General features: G+C 33.0%; 1 protein-coding gene across 14 annotated transcripts in view; it reads right to left on the bottom strand.

Annotated features, from left to right (window-relative positions):
* Positions 1–17,200, bottom strand: part of LOC120414208 (collagen alpha-1(XVIII) chain) — a 622,129-nt gene that overhangs the window by 182,612 nt on the left and 422,317 nt on the right. For 13 of the 14 annotated variants that reach the window (XM_052710469.1, XM_052710470.1, XM_052710472.1 and 10 more), the window contains one exon: positions 9,256–9,327. The exons of the other annotated variant lie outside the window; for it this stretch is intronic. In XM_052710469.1, the coding sequence (XP_052566429.1) occupies positions 9,256–9,327 (72 nt within the window). The remainder of the gene's footprint in view (positions 1–9,255; positions 9,328–17,200) is intronic. 14 annotated transcript variants of the gene reach the window in all.

The following is a 17,200-nucleotide window of genomic DNA, read 5'->3' as shown; positions in this document are numbered from 1 at the left end:
CGGGAATTCCCGGTTTTGGAAAAATCCCGGGATTTTTGTCCCGGGAATTCCCGGGATGGACGCACTAATAAGAACCAATTAAAAAAACTGTGCTGAATAGTTCATAAAAGCATTCATTTGAGTGCTAAAAAACAACTTTTCAGTACTTGTAACTAAAAGTACCGAATTGGGCAGTAATGTTGCAGCCTAAAATGTTGATATTTTTGAATTGTTTCGGATAGACCAGATTTAAAACAACAAAACATGTACATTCATTTGCAAGTTTGAAGCTTTTAAGTGCTCTAAAACGTTCTGTCCCTATTCAGACAGTAGTCCCAAATATTATTCCCTAAATTAATTCAAGAGTGTTTATCCGATCTGCAAAAACAAAAATAAAAAAAAACTTCAATTAGATTAATTTTTAATGCTCTAAAATTTGATTAAAGTCATGACTGTATTTTATAATAGAATCTTAAAATTATCTGTATTATATAATTGTATAAAAATATATTTATATAATAATTTTGTTTTTTTTTCAGGAACTTTTTCCAACGTTTGATTAGCCTTTAAAAATAACAAATTGTGTTAATAGACAATTCTATCAACTCATAGCTGAAAGGACTTTCAAATCTTTAGAAGGTCTATTTGCAAAACACTTTATGAACTGAATATTTGCTAAATAAAAAACTGAATTGGATTGAAAACAAAAATACAAAAATTGAGCATATTGTCGATTATGTGGGTAGATAACAGAGACATTAAAAATATTTGTAAATTTTGTTTAATCTTTCAACCTGTTTGATTGAAAATTTTATAAAAATATATTTATAATAATTTTCCTGATACTTGATTTTTTGGAACAATTATGAAGAGAAATAGACCAAAAATATCAAATCTAATCTAATTTAACCATGACTCAGTAAGTCATTCGATGATATCTTAAAAACCCATAGGAATGATTGAAAAAATCCTCTGTAACCGATTCATCTACTATGTTAAAATAATATAATTGTATCTCTAAACACGTATAGTTTTTCAGTGTAATGATTTTTTTTTACCTTGATTGACACATACTCAAATTTAATATTTTCCAAATTCATATAATTGTTTACTGAGGAATGAATTGAAAATATATGGATAAATTTTAAAACATTTAACCTTGTTGAAAACTTTTGTAAAGATCATTCTAGATCAAACGCCACAAAATTAATCAAAAATTGTTACAAGAGACTAACGGTACTAACGATAACTGTCAAGATACTAACATTAAAGTTGCAATTAATATCTTTTAAAAAACAGACCAACGCGTTGTAACAGCAGTTGCTCGTTAGTGGTGAAAGCATTTTTCAAACACCTGTCACCTGTTTTCCCCCACATATACCGCAAAAATTTCCACCTCTCAACCCAACTTGCCCCGTTTTGGAAAATTCCACTGCAACACTGAAGGGCGGCGGCATTTGCAGCAGCTCTTGCGCTTCTACCGAACAGGCAACGAGGTTGTTCACGTTCACAGCCAGCGAAAGGTACAAATCCGCGATTGCAATAAATTTCAACACCTGCCAGCCAGTAACCACGCGTTCACCTCCCCTCTCTTTTTGCCAGGTGGGTTGTTATCACTAAGCAGGTGGTGATAAAGAGGTGTGTGACACTTAGGTGGGTTTGATGACGATGTTTGAAAGTATGAGAAGATTTAATAGGGTTTTGTCATTCGAACAGATAAAACCAAGAATTTTGATTTGTTGTTTACGAAGTGGTTAAATTATAGCTTCCAATAAGTGTTTTTCATCAGAGATCAAATTGTCAAAACAAATAGTTTTTGTGATGGGAATTGACAAATCCACTCAACTTCCTCACATCTTGACTTTTTTTGCTTTCATCATTGTTGTTTTAATAAATGCTAAAACACATCAGCGGTGATAACGTCTCAAAACAACTATCTGAATATAATCCTCTAGAATAATATTTCATTCAGCGGAATTGAAAGGAGCCTCGTCATCTATGTCATCTTGAAAATAATTACAGGAACTCTAAAAGATCGTCACGACTTTTTCAGTTTTTCATCACTCAACCTTTTTCAAATCTTTCACTAACCATCTGTAAAACTTGCACTATTTAGCAGTCTTTTCAAAATCAAGTTTCTTTTTGCATCATTTTCAGTGCGCAACTTTTATATTCAATGCTATCTTTTCAGTTACCACAGCCCAGTTCATTAACCCTAGAGACTAACATTTTCCATGAAAACCTACTTCAACATGGGGCCTCACTATTCAAAACCGTAGAAAATATTTCAATTTTTCACAACATCCTTTTTCCCTCGCTATCTCAAGAGGCACCAACGGTACCAAACCAAAGAAAATTGAAAGCAACAGCTTGACACACGAGACGCATCACCACGTGCACAAGGGCACACGTGGGGGACTAAGTGTGTGCGCTCAACTTGGGGGCATTGAAAACGTAATTAAAAAGTTTAATTAAAAACTTTGTATTCAAGCCCTCCGCGCTCGGTTATGGTGGTGGTGAGGGGGGAAAGGTAACATCATCACCGTCGACGATGACGACTACTACTGAAAAGCTCTGCAAAGAATGACTGGTTTGGAGGGGTTTATCATGAATGACGAGTGTGGGAAAAGCGCGGGAAAATAAAAATATACAATGCAAGTATGCGAGGAAAGCCTAGGAAATGGAAGCTTTTCACCGAGTGACACGCTTTTGAGCGGAAAATTGTTGACGAATAAAATCAGCACATTTTGTGAAAATTGTCGTCATATTATAAAATGACTTTTTAAAATCAAATTTAAATTAGAGTGACAAGAAAAAATGAAAATTTCGGAAAATCTCAAGAGATACCCCCTGGCTCGATTCTTTAGGCATTGATAAGTAACTAGCAGCAGATGGTGCAGGTCTGGCCCAAAATTGTCCAAGTGTGAAATTCTTATAGGAAATTTAATTTCCTACAACTTTGTCGAAGGGTGCAAAATGATCCAAGTATAGAAGAAAACACTTTTCTCAAAAAAATAAATCATCAAAAATCAAGATCAACTTGGATCGTTTTGCATCCTTCGGAAAAGTTGTAGGGAATTGAATTCCCTGAAAAAAATTTCACACTTGAACAATTTTGGGCGAGACCCGCGCCACCTGGCAGAAAAATTCTGAAACGATGTTTTTTGCATACATTTTTGCGATTTTCTCCATATAAACTTCAACGATAAAAAGCGACCCTTAAACCTTAACCGATTTGGCTCAAAATTTGCACAGATACTTATTTTTGCCTGAGGAATCGAGTCAGAGGGTATCCCTGATGTCGATTTTTGTTATTTATTTATATTTTTCTTCTGAGCAATACAAGCCATTTTTGTGTATGTGAGCAATTCTCTGAGATTCCGGTCATTCGTTTTTTGTATTTTTTAATCCGGCTGAAACTTTTTTGGTGCCTTCGGTATGCCCAAAGAAGCCGTTGCCGCTATCCATGCAAAAATGATGTATGAAAATTCAAAAATCTGAATCTTTTGAAGAAATTTTTTGATCGATTTGGTGTCTTCGGCAAAGTTTTAGGTATGGATAAGAACTACACTGAAAAAAATGATACACGGTTAAAAAATTTGTGATTTTTAACTAAACTTTTTGTTACATAAACTTGATTTGCAATAAAACAATATTTTTATTTTTTTATTTTCTGATATGTTTCAGGGGACATCAAAAGCCAACTTTTCAGGAATTTCCAGAATGTGCAAATAAATCTTTGACCGTGTTCTAAATTTTTGAAATCTAAATATTGGTCGCAAAAATTTTTCAACTTCTTTTTTCGATGTAAAATAAAATTTGCGATCAAAAAGTACTTTAGTGATTTTTTTAAAAGTGCACAGCTTTCATTTTCAGGTAACTTTTTTTGAAAATATTTCCAATAATTTTTTTTTAAATTAATGCTCATGTTTGCTCACTTTAGAAAAAATATGTTTGAAAAGCTGAGCAAATTCTCTATATTTTGCTTTTTAACTTTGTCGATACGAACTTTAGTTGCTGAGATATTGCCATGCAAAGATTTAAAAACAGGTAATTTTTTTTTAGTCTCACCCAAACAACCCACTATTTTCTAATGTCTCAGTTCTCAGCAAATAATGGTCCGATTTTCAATGTTAAAATATGAAACATTCGAGAAATTTTCCGATCTTTTCGAGAACAATATTTTAATTTTTTTAGATCAAGACTTATATTTCCCGCCCGTGTGGATCAATCGGACCGCGCACTGGACTCACAATCCAGAGGTTGCTGGTTCGAATCCCGCGGCGGGCGCTCTAAATATTCGGCGCCGTCGCTCCGTGCCATACTTTCATACACTTTGGAGCCCAGGGCGGCGAAGTCCTTGTAGATAAAAAGGAAGACACTAGTAGTTGGTACTAGCAATGGTGGCAGATAGCTATAAAGTCAACTTCGTTTTACTTAAATTTCAAAAGGGTCAAACATTAAATATTACGCCCATTGAAATAATAGTCTTGATTAAAACAATTTTTTTTTCTAAACTATCGGAAAATTTCTCTAATGTTTCATATTTTAACATTGTAAATCGGACCATTAGTCACCGAGATATCGACATTAGAAAATAGAGGGTTGTTTGAGTAAGACATAGAAAATATCAATTTTCGGTTAAAGATTGTTTGCCCGTTCTAGACATTCCTGAAAAATTGGCATTTGACGCATGAAAAAAAATGTTTTTGTGCAAATCAAGTTGTAGTGACAAAAAGTGAAATTAAAAATTATAAATCAAATAAAAAAATTGTATCATATTTTTTCCAGTGTAGGCCTTATCCATACCTACAACTTTGCCGAAGACACCAAATCGATCAAAAAATCCTTCAAAAGATACAGATTTTTGTAATTTCATATATCGTCAGCTGTGTGCTATCTTGTGACATAGACCATTTTGCAATCTTTAGTTTTTGAAAATATACTGATTAAGTCGGTTAAACTATTGATTTAAGTCTATTTAAGTTTGTATGGAAATTCTGTGCACACTTGTGACACGTAGTACAATTTTACTTTCGAAACACACTTGTGACACGTGCTTTTCAGATTTTTGATTACATAATTTACTGTATCTTTAAACTGGTGTTACCAAATTAGTTGAAACTTTGAGCGTTTGTTAAACGATAGTATACGAACCGATGGCTTCAAAAGGTTTGGCTCTACCATTCATAGTTTTGAAAATATTTATCATCAAACTTAAAAAATCGATTTTCTCGAAAAGTACTTAATGGTCGTTGTCACAAGATAGCACACAGCTGACGATATCTCTTTTGTATGGAAGGCTGCCAAATTTGTATGGAAAATTAAATGGACAAACTTATGATGCACAATGGCTTCTTTCGGCATACCGAAAGCACCAACAAAAATTTAGCTGGATTTAAAAAATACCAAAATTAAAATTAAAAAAAAACGATTTCGTAGAGGATTGCTCATTTATAACATTATATTTCAATTACCGTAAAAAGGGGTGTCTTTGATAGCTGGGGTGACTTTGAAAGGTTTGAGATCTATCCGCAAAATGAAGAGTACATATTACATACGAACAAATTTTAACGCCTCCGACCCCTCTTCCCCCCAACTCCGTTACGTAATAATAGTACGCTCCCTTATGAATAGATAATTTTCTAAACCAAACTAATTTTAACGAATTTTAGGCAATATTGTGTCTTTTAACAATTTTACCTAAAATGTATATGTATTTTGTTAAAAAGCTTATAAACTTAGTACCGTGAACTGGGGCGAATTGGGACGCATGGGGCGAATTGGGACAGCAGTTTTGACCATGTTAGAGCAGAATGTTTTGATTTTTCTGGTAGGTTTCAGATAGAACAGACTCAGACCAACAAAATGTGTACATCCATTTCCAAATTTAAAACCTTTAAGTGCTCTAAACACTGCTGTCCCTATTCAGACTGTAGTCCCGATTCGCCCCAGATGACGGTAAACTAAATATAAACATTGATTTTTTCTTCAAAGCTATATCAGCAACCTTGTTGATGATACAATTGAAGTAAACATAAAATTTGAACAATTTAAATCTGATTTTAACAAGAAAAACTATGACTATCAAAGTCACCCCGGAACTTAAAAGAATTTTCAACGCAACTATTTTTTTGAAACATTACTTCAAAAATAGTGCATGGACCTTGTGTGGCCTACCCCACCCAAGCAGCATCGCGCAACATGCTAAAAACGTCTAAGTCCAGTTAAGTTACAACAAGGGAGCAACAATGTTGCAATTCTCGAAAATGTGACGTCGAAACAAAGTTCTTCATGAAATAGTTACCATTATTTTCTGTGGCAACAATTTGAATTTGTGTAATGATGCAACGTTTCGGTGACATTATTGTACCAATGTTGAAACAAAACAAAAACTTACTTCATATTGAGCGGTAAATGTTGCGAATTAGTGGCAGCAAAGTTTCCTGGCTAATGCTAATTGTAAACATCGTCTGCCATGACATAAACACATCTTTAGTGGAAAAAAGCTATTTTATGAGTTGGTCTTTTTGTTGCACGCATCAAACAAAATATATGAAGTTCACAAAAATTCTGTCCAAACGGACTTACAATCAGAAGTATTGGGGCATGAAGAAAAACTTCCACGACTAAAATCGATAAATAAATACAACAGCAAATAACGAATTCAGATGGAATGATTATGCTGATTATGACGACGAGGATTTCTCGGACAAATCAAAACTATTCTGTGTGATTTTCAGGACGACCTCCGTAACACGCACGGCAAGCGTACTTGGGTGTCCCGAGCCGCCTACGCGGAGTCACTGAGCTTCCAGCCGTTGGTAGCCTTGCCCATTTTCCCGGCGAGACACTTCCACTGTTCCGGCCGTGGGCCCAGTACGTGACCCACAAGTCAACATCCTCGTTGGGGTACGGGACAGCTGAAACCAGCCTAGGGCTGATGGTACTCACTTCGCGGCGCTTCGCACCCCTTGTTTGTTCGCAAGGGGGAGAAAAACCACCTACCATGAATCATACGTTTTAGTTTAAATCTACGATTCTTGAAACACACCTTCCAAACAAAGTTCTTTTCCTATTAATATTGTCAACTCTGAACTAAAATGAGAACTTTTATTTCGTTTGACAGTTCTCTAGACAAATTGATGTTTGCAAATTTTATGTAACCATTATGTTACCACAACGTAACACAAATGTTGGTGTTGGATACTTAACTTCAACATTATTGCTACATATCTGAAACGTTATTGCAACAGAAGTGAAGGTTGGCAATTTGCTCAGAGAGAAGTAAGCAGGGACGTACTAAGGGTGAATGATTTAGAAATCATATCACATTTATTAAAAAAAAAATCTAAATCTCACAGAAAACAGAAAACTGCCTCCGCGGAATTTTTGGCGAATTTTTTTTACACGCGAAAAAAAAAGTTGGAACGATGTTTTTGATCGCAAAAATTACAGATTTGATCAAATTGAGTTCTGCAAAGTTCTAGGATCATCTAGACATCCTAACAAATCACTGGAAAAAAGAATCGTCTTGATTGGGTGAGTTATGCCCGAGAACCAGCGAGTTGAAGTTACCGTTCCAACTTTTTTGGAGCCTTGGGCGTTGGAATGTTAAGTAGAAACCTTGCATAAGAGATAGCCACGATACGTGGGTTGCACTTTATTGCACAACAATCTATTGTAAGTATTTATTTGGATACTTAAAAAAGTATTCTTTCCTAGTTTGCATAAAAACAAAAAAAAATCTTATCGTTGATTTTATTAAAGGTTCCTGAATACACCCCTGTGCGTACAAAGCGCCATGATGCTAGATAGGAAAAAATACTTTATTAAACAATTTTCAACTATTTAAACCCATTTTTTATAACTTTTCGTTACAGAACTGACATTCTATGTAACTTGCATTGAAACGCAGATAATTTTCAGATATATTAGCCAACTTTTTTTTATATCGATGCTTAAAATAGCTCCAGAAAACATAGCAAATTTTTAAAAGATTAAGGGCGCATGAAAAAATCACGAGTAGATTGAAATTTTACTCGGTAAACTTGAAATAGCCAAACAAATAAACCTTCTATACATTTAAGAAAATCAATTCAGTTTGCTGTTGACGAAAAATACGGTAGCGTTATTTTTCAGACTTATCCATTTTTGTTTTGCTGGGATATCGAATCGGAAACATTTTTATTCAGAAATTAATTAGAAGTTTGTTGCGCTTGAAACTTGGCTTCAAATTGTTTAGGCTGCACGTTTGATTTCAAGCAACCAAAAATTTCACCAATATGGTGACATATTTGCATCATATTTGTTACATTGTTGCAACACCATCAATGTCTCCTACAAAAATTACCATCGCATAGGAAACATTGCCGCAACACGTTCACAACTATCTGGCTATTGTTGCCAATCGCGTTGTTGTCGTGCGCTTTTTTTGTCGCCAGAAGTGTTGCAAGTATGTTGCCTCAGCGATTTTGGATTGTTTTGAATTAGTTGCAAATAAGGCTTGGCAACAATAATTGCTGCTTGGGCAGTACATGTTTTAAAAATAATAGTCTTGTGAAAAACCTTACCAGTTAGAAAACATTCCAAAAAATTCAAAAATTCGACTCACCACACGTTACCACTGGTTTACGTGGTTCGGTCGATCTGATCTTAAGGTATGTTCAAATATTACGTCCAGAGATTTCCGGGATTTCAGACCCCCCCCCCTCCCCCATGTCACGCACTTTTCCTTTACCTTTTACAAGGGTTGTCACAAACCCAAGAACCCCCCCCCCCCTCACCCTATTTATGGACGTAATTTTTTAACGAACCCTAAAGGCGTTTAAAATAGTTAGGAAAAATATTGATATTTTCTATAATGCCATTTGTCAGGTAATAAATCACTCTTATTTTTTTGTGTCAGATCAGTTAATATGACCCAGTACTTTTACAGTTTATTTGAGCCATAACAAGAACGTCTCTGAAATGTTGTTTTGAAAAACTCCGTTACTAAGCTGAATTACATCCAATGGCAAGGACAAATATCTGTGACTTATTTAAATAAAAATTGTAATATTTCAAACAAATATCAGTTCAATAAACGTCTCCTTGGACCTAAACCTGTTCGCAATATGTTCATGAATGATTGATGAAGGGCCTGCTTGTGTAGCGATGCGGCGTGCTTTTAGGTTAGATTTCCCTGAACGCAATTTTGAATTCGCTCTGTGTTAGTACGCTTTCGGATTATCCTATCTTTATTTTGCACTTCGGTGCAGTGAGGGGTTTACTTACGGTTGCCGTTCGATTACAGTGCGTTTTCACAATCTCGGGGTTTCCGTACAGCTTCAGGAACAGTAGCGTTCCCTGGAGGAGGAAAATGTACAGGGCTTTTAGCATGATTGATTGTTATTACCACGTGCAATTGTTGCACTGTTCAGCGTGTTCAAACCGTGTTCGTTGTTTTTCGGATGATGATGGTTTGCTAAGCTGCACTCAATTGCAGCAGTTTGGGATGCATTTTTTCGGGTGTACGCAGGAGAGAGAGATATGAAACACTTCACACTTGGTTGTTTTGTACTTGAAATTTGTTATTTCGAGCTGCTGAAATGGAATCGTTGAGAAGGAGAGCTTATCATCCAATGAGCAAACAAAGAATTTAAAAAATTATTGCCAAAGATTGATTTTTGATTTTTAGTGCACTTTTAAATGAAATAAACCCACTTCATTGCAGATTATTGGTATCGGCTTAATATTCCAACACGCTTCAAGTTGGGGTTTCCACGTGGATACACTCGCTAAAACAGACAGCAATAATGGGACAGAAGCCAGAGAATTGTTCCGGATCCATAGATATCGCGATCCGAGGCAATACACAATACTCATAAAATATTTAGGGTGATCATAATAGCTACAAAATTTAAATAAAGAGATTCTTAAAAATTATTAGACAAATATAACAGACTCAAATAAAAATGTTTTTTTTTTTCCTGAAAACACATCACCCTAACATCATCTAGATGAGATGGAATGGCTAGATTATGAAATGTGTGGATTAATTGTAACGAGTGTCTGCGTGTATGATTGGGGATGTACGTCAGCGTTAGACCACCCCCTCGTGGATCGCATCGCAAGGGGGTTGAGGGTTATTTTTGGCTTGAATGGAGAGGTGGGAAGGAGGGGGAGCATCCGAATGCATCAGACCGATTGCAGTACAATTGATGATTGTGGAATTTGCACTCGTGATTACCGGGTGGATTACTGATTCTGTTGCTGTTATTTTAGACGCAAATGGTCTGTGACTGAAGGTTGATGGAGAGGGGTGTAAGTTGGGGGAGGTTAGAGTTATTGTGTTGTCGGATTTCGATTTATTAATTAACATCAAGTCCATTCGGAGTTATCCGCGGTTGAGGATTTGTGGATTTGACACTGTGCTAGATAAATTGTTGTGGTTTGTGTGTGTTGTGACTGATCAGATAAATAGTGATGTGTTTTAATATTTATCAACCCTTTTTGAAATAACTAAAATAAAATACGCGAAACATTTTGATAAACAAGCAAAATTATTACACTGAATCATTAAACCAAATTTAGAAAAATTTACATGATTACAAGCATGCTCATAATTGAAATTAATTTGTTTTTGAATTACTATGATATACATATTTTTAATTTCTTTTATTTTATTTTGAAACTTTTGTTTTAAAAGCAACATTTTTTGACAAAGGACTTTGTCTTAAAGCTCTATCTGCGGTGTCAATGCAAAAATTTCCGAAAATGTAGCATTACCGTCGCATGCCCTCGGCGTGACATTCTGTTTCTGTTGCGTGGATGCCGTGCCAACTATTTAAGCTAAAAGTTAGCCTCTGGAGGATTTAGTGTCCATCAGACTTTCATCAAAGACGGACCTTACGTTGGGAATTTTATTGCTCACACCCACACGCACACGTTGAAAGAAACAGGTGATGCACGAACTTGAGAGGAGTTCCAAGAAGTTATTGAGGATATCGGCCACACCCGGAGTGGCCAGTGCCCTGAGGGAAGGCTCTACCGGGGACATTTATCGAATCATACGACTTGGGGCAATATGGGTATCAAAATTCATGGTTTTTTATGCTGGTAATGAAAATGGCCATTTTGGCAGGATTGGCCACACCCGGAGTGGCCAGTGCCCCGGGAAAGGTTCTCCCGGGAGGACATTTACGGAACCATACAAATTGGGGCAATATGGGTATCAAAATTCATTTTCCGAACAATACTTGTTTTGGCAATATTTTCGTTTTTTGGCAACTTATTTCCACAGAGGTGCCAATGATTGAAAACATTAAATTAGAATTAATTATCAATGATTAAATAAATTGTCAAAGAAATAAAAAAAAAAAATTAAAAATTCAGTTCAATTCATTTTATTTACCAAAAAAACAATTTTACAACTTGTGTGTGAATGGCTGGTTCATAGAGATTCGGTGTTCCTTGCAACTATTTCCTTTTCATTAACCGCTTGGTAACAGAAGGTTTTTCAAATGCAATTAAACAAAAACTAGGGAATATTTGGCCAAAAAACCTAGTGAGATCGAAATATAAATAAAAATAGAATTACTTTTTAGAGTTTTGTACAAAGTTCTTTATCATATTGGTCATGTAGAACATAACCACCTGCATCTTTTTTTGTTTATACAGAACGTTAGCTTATTTTATCAAAATTGTTCACTCGAATAAAAAACAAACATGTGACAAGAATTTTAAACTCCTATCAAGTTTTGAACATCAAAAATTGCAATTCAAAATCACCACATTAATGAGCAATCAGTTTGGAATCATCATAAAACATGCAAAGCCTTTCGGAACTAATTTTTAGAAAATCAAATTGAACCATTGCCAATCGGATCAGTTGCACCGGCCTCAACAAAGTGTCCATGATTCCGAGAAAAAAAATACCACACTGACCAGCTGTGTTTTAATTACGGATTACCGGAGAATCTGGTCACCGGTCAGTTTGGTTGGCCTGGATTTGCGTGGTGGTGGTCTCGATGTGCGGTGTGAATTTGTTTACGGATTAACGAGTCCGGGCATAAATATTTTAATTATGACATTCGAAATGGCCAGCTTTTTCTGTGGGGGGAGGGGGAAGTGGATTTGTGAATCGAAACGAAAATTAGACACACTTAATCGGGGTTTTATCTCCGCTGAATCGCAATTGATTGGGGTAGGTGGTTGGGATGATTTGGAGAAGCGATTAATGTGCATTGAAGTGAACGATGGAAGAGTATTGATTGCGATTTCAATTATAGATTTGCCACAGCTCAGTTGTTTGGATGGAAATTAGTGGATGTCACTTTTAAATTGGTTATGAGCCCACTTATTAATTTGTCATAATGTCCAGACTCGATTATCCGAAATGCATAATCTCAGAAGTTCGATTATCCGAAGTTCGATAATCTCAGAAGTTCGATTAGAATTTCGTGTTTTTTCTTACTTTGCAGGGTTATTTTTTAAGAGTTTAATAATGTTCTACAAAGTTGATGTATAAACATAAAGGGTTTACTTGTGATCAACACGAATTATCGTAATTTTACGATAAAAAGTTTTTTGTTTTTAGTTTTTAGTTTTTAGTTTTTAGTTTTTAGTTTTTAGTTTTTAGTTTTTAGTTTTTAGTTTTTAGTTTTTAGTTTTTAGTTTTTAGTTTTTAGTTTTTAGTTTTTAGTTTTTAGTTTTTAGTTTTTCGTTTTTAGTTTTTAGTTTTTAGTTTTTAGTTTTTAGTTTTTTGTTTTTCGTTTTTAGTGTTTTTATTAGAATTTAACAGTTCTGTTCCAGGATGTTACATTTACAATTCAGAGATTTGGAGAACCTTTCAACTGAGATCAATTCATAAGCCTTTGCAGGGAGGATACATATTTCTGCGTTTAGATTTTGCTAACTGGGTGTTCTTTTAGGGAAAATAAATTTTGAGAAAAAACCCTAGATCTATGGTTTTTAGTTTTTAGTTTTTAGTTTTTAGTTTTTAGTTTTAAGTTTTAAGTTTTAAGTTTTAAGTTTTAAGTTTTAAGTTTTAAGTTTTTAGTTTTTAGTTTTTAGTTTTTAGTTTTTAGTTTTTAGTTTTTAGTTTTTAGTTTTTAGTTTTTAGTTTTTAGTTTTTAGTTTTTAGTTTTTAGTTTTTAGTTTTTAGTTTTTAGTTTTTAGTTTTTAGTTTTTAGTTTTTAGTTTTTAGTTTTTAGTTTTCAGTTTTTAGTTTTTAGTTTTTAGTTTTTAGTTTTTAGTTTTTAGTTTTTAGTTTTTAGTTTTTAGTTTTTAGTTTTTAGTTTTTAGTTTTTAGTTTTTAGTTTTTAGTTTTTAGTTTTTAGTTTTTAGTTTTTAGTTTTTAGTTTTAGTTTTTAGTTTTTAGTTTTTAGTTTTTAGTTTTTAGTTTTTAGTTTTTAGTTTTTAGTTTTTAGTTTTTAGTTTTTAGTTTTTAGTTTTTAGTTTTTAGTTTTTAGTTTTTAGTTTTTAGTTTTTAGTTTTTAGTTTTTAGTTTTTAGTTTTTAGTTTTTAGTTTTTAGTTTTTAGTTTTTAGTTTTTAGTTTTTAGTTTTTAGTTTTTAGTTTTTAGTTTTTAGTTTTTAGTTTTTAGTTTTTAGTTTTTAGTTTTTAGTTTTTAGTTTTTAGTTTTTAGTTTTTAGTTTTTAGTTTTTAGTTTTTAGTTTTTAGTTTAGTTTTTAGTTTTTAGTTTTTAGTTTTTAGTTTTTAGTTTTTAGTTTTTAGTTTTTAGTTTTTAGTTTTTAGTTTTTAGTTTTTAGTTTTTAGTTTTTAGTTTTTAGTTTTTAGTTTTTAGTTTTTAGTTTTTAGTTTTTAGTTTTTAGTTTTTTGTTTTTTGTTTTTTGTTTTTTGTTTTTTGTTTTTTGTTTTTTGTTTTTTGTTTTTTGTTTTTTGTTTTTTGTTTTTTGTTTTTTGTTTTTTGTTTTTTGTTTTTTGTTTTTTGTTTTTTGTTTTTTGTTTTTTGTTTTTTGTTTTTTGTTTTTTGTTTTTTGTTTTTTGTTTTTTGTTTTTTGTTTTTTGTTTTTTGTTTTTTGTTTTTTGTTTTTTGTTTTTTGTTTTTTGTTTTTTGTTTTTTGTTTTTTGTTTTTTGTTTTTTGTTTTTTGTTTTTTGATTTTTGTTTTTTGTTTTTTGTTTTTTGTTTTTTGTTTTTTGTTTTTTGTTTTTTGTTTTTTGTTTTTTGTTTTTTGTTTTTTGTTTTTTGTTTTTTGTTTTTTGTTTTTTGATTTTTGTTTTTTGTTTTTTGTTTTTTGTTTTCTGTTTTTTTTTTGTTTTTCGTTTTTTGTTTTTTGTTTTTTGTTTTTTGTTTTTTGTTTTTTGTTTTTTGTTTTTTGTTTTTTGTTTTTTGTTTTTTGTTTTTTGTTTTTTGTTTTTTGTTTTTTGTTTTTTGTTTTTTGTTTTTTGTTTTTTGTTTTTTGTTTTTTGTTTTTTGTTTTTTGTTTTTTGTTTTTTGTTTTTTGTTTTTTTTTTGTTTTTTGTTTTTTGTTTTTTGTTTTTTGTTTTTTGTTTTTTGTTTTTTGCTTTTTGCTTTTTGTTTTTTGTTTTTTGTTTTTTTGTTTTTTTGTTTTTTTGTTTTTTTGTTTTTTGTTTTTTGTTTTTTGTTTTTTGTTTTTTGTTTTTTGTTTTTTTGTTTTTTGTTTTTTGTTTTTTGTTTTTTGTTTTTTGTTTTTTGTTTTTTGTTTTTTTTTTGTTTTTTTTCGTTACGGGAAATGCCAGTGGTTGAAAACGATTTTTTGCATTTTTGTTGATTGAAAATTCGTATTTTTTTAGAAATTTTGGTGAAATTAAACGTTAAACTTCACTCAAAAGTTTCTTTGTCACCAAGCTTCTACACTTTCAAGGTTTCAAGCTAGAAATTCATTGAAAAACGTGTTTTAGTAAACATCCAGAATTCGTACGTCGTACCACTCCACCTTCACGAGATATCGAAAATTGGACCTCAGATTCTAGATTGGGAACCAAAATTACCCCTTAGGACAATATTCAAAGAAATCGAAGAAGGGTTCAGGCAAAAATAAATGCAAATAAAAAAAAACTTAAAAGAAAGAAATGTTTTTCGACAACCAGTAGAGGTTTTTTGAAATGATTCATAAGTGCGTTGCAACATTTTTGTCTCATTTGGATTATTTTCAAAATATTTCTTTTAGCTTAATAAGGTTTGCGTAATAAAATCCAAATATGACATTGATATGCTTTAACCCCAAATACAGCCACCACCATATATTTCAAACCTTAATCGAATTCCGTCCTCGTTCGAACCAAAATTAACACCTTTCGTTTTCGAGTTTGTCCCCTCCTCCCTCCCAACCTCGATTCAGTATACCTTCCCAGTAATTGAATGCCATAAAATGCCAGTTCCCAATTTACTGGCCCCTCCAAACTTGAACCACATTGTTGGACACCATCCGCGTGCTGCAATCCAATAAAATCCTTATCGAGGACATATTTTTTCCTTCCACTGACAAATATACTTTTTCTCTGGTCCACTTCATTGCTCCAGCTACTGCCCCAAACGCCGGGTGGTTTTTCCTGAAATTCCTCTCCCCGTTTCCCCACAACATTTCCTGTCTCGTTTATAAAAAAAAGACTGACCCACTTTCCTCCCATAGTTTTCCCATCTATTATTTTTCCAACTCGATCTCGTCGTGCGCTCCGTTTTCAGCTCGGTTGCAGTTTCCAGTTTTCCTCCCCGCAAAACACACACACACACCCACTCACAAAACATCGACTGCCATCGAAATGACAATGGCCCCAAGAGAAATTAGAAACAATTTCATTTGGTGCCACTTTTCCGGGAGTGGAAGCATTGGGAGGAAAATCGAATCGAAAAACGGGCGGGAAAAGCCGATGTCAAGTACATTAACCAGCGATAAAACTGTAAAATAGTGCAAACAATAATGGCCAAACGATCAATGGATGGATGCTGCCCCGGTCGAGAAGACAGACGAATCGAGTTTTCACACTCTGGCTGCTCGGTGGTGGGTCCCCACGTGGGAGAAAAGTGGAAACTGTTTTTGTCATTCGCCGGGTGTCGCCTTCATTTCGGCGAGTGTGGAGGGGGTAAATTTGGCCAAACTGATGAAGGCTCTGGGTGAACTGGGCATTGGCATTGGGCGTTGGGCTCGTTAAGTGGACATGATGGCGATTGGAAAGTTTTGGGAATTTGGATAAAAGGGGAGAATAGTGCTGTGAATAATTTAGTTGTTTTGTAAAATAAACAATTCCAATTGAAGAAATTGATCATTTAGATTTATTTCGACATCAGAATAGTTCAAGCTAAATAAAATTTTAATTTGGTTGATAAAAAGTTGGTGGGTTAGTTAAGGATTGAATGCTTGTTTTTTTTTGCAAAATTAATTCTCATAAAATTTATATTAAAAAAAATCACCAAAGAATACCAATCAAATAAGATAATAAAAAATGAACTCATATTATGGCTAGTGAATTTTCCCAACAGAAAATCTGAATTTCGCGGTTTGCCAAACACAAAACATTGGAATTTCACGACACTTTAACTGTACTTTGAAAAAGGTTCTAAATAAACGTAAAAATGTGTTCTTTTTACAGCAAAGGGTCAAAAACTTAGCAGCAGTTTAGGATACATAATAAAACCCCTAAAATAAATAATTATAATTTGAAAAAAGTGGTACAAAATAGTTTTGAAGAATTTCCGTCAGTTGAATTCATGATTCAGCTATTTTATTTTATTGACTTTTTTTTAAATTAAATTTGCAAAAATATCTCCAAAACAAAGCTCATCCTAATCTCACATCAATCGAAAGTAGAATCAGTAGATTATGTGTAATAAAATTTAATTCTCTTTCTTAAATTTAGCCAAAGGTAAACTTAAGTTTTACAAAATAGTGTAAGCAAAACTTCAATAATAGCAGTTTTTAACATTTACATTGCAAAATATTGAGTAAATTTGATTCCAACAGGTATTGTACTTTAAACCAATTGGATAAAAACATAAATTTATAATCAAAATATTCAAATATTTTAAAAATATGTCTAAAACATTGTTTTTAATCTGACAAGCAATAGTTTTTTCAATTGCTTCCAAAATGCTTGTTACAAATCTTGTGAAGTCACAAAATCACAAATAAAAGCTTAAATGCACTGAGAAGCGATTTATCAATAGAATTTGACTTCCGGCATTTCACGGTATTTATCAAATTTCCCTAGCCCTATTCATAATGATTGATCTCACAACCTCTTAGATTTAGAGTGA

The sequence above is a fragment of the Culex pipiens genome, chromosome 3 (genome assembly GCF_016801865.2).
Source record: "Culex pipiens pallens isolate TS chromosome 3, TS_CPP_V2, whole genome shotgun sequence".
Lineage (NCBI taxonomy): Eukaryota > Metazoa > Arthropoda > Insecta > Diptera > Culicidae > Culex > Culex pipiens.
The sequence above is the reverse complement of the archived record's forward strand: the minus strand, read 5'-3'. Positions and strand labels throughout refer to the sequence as shown.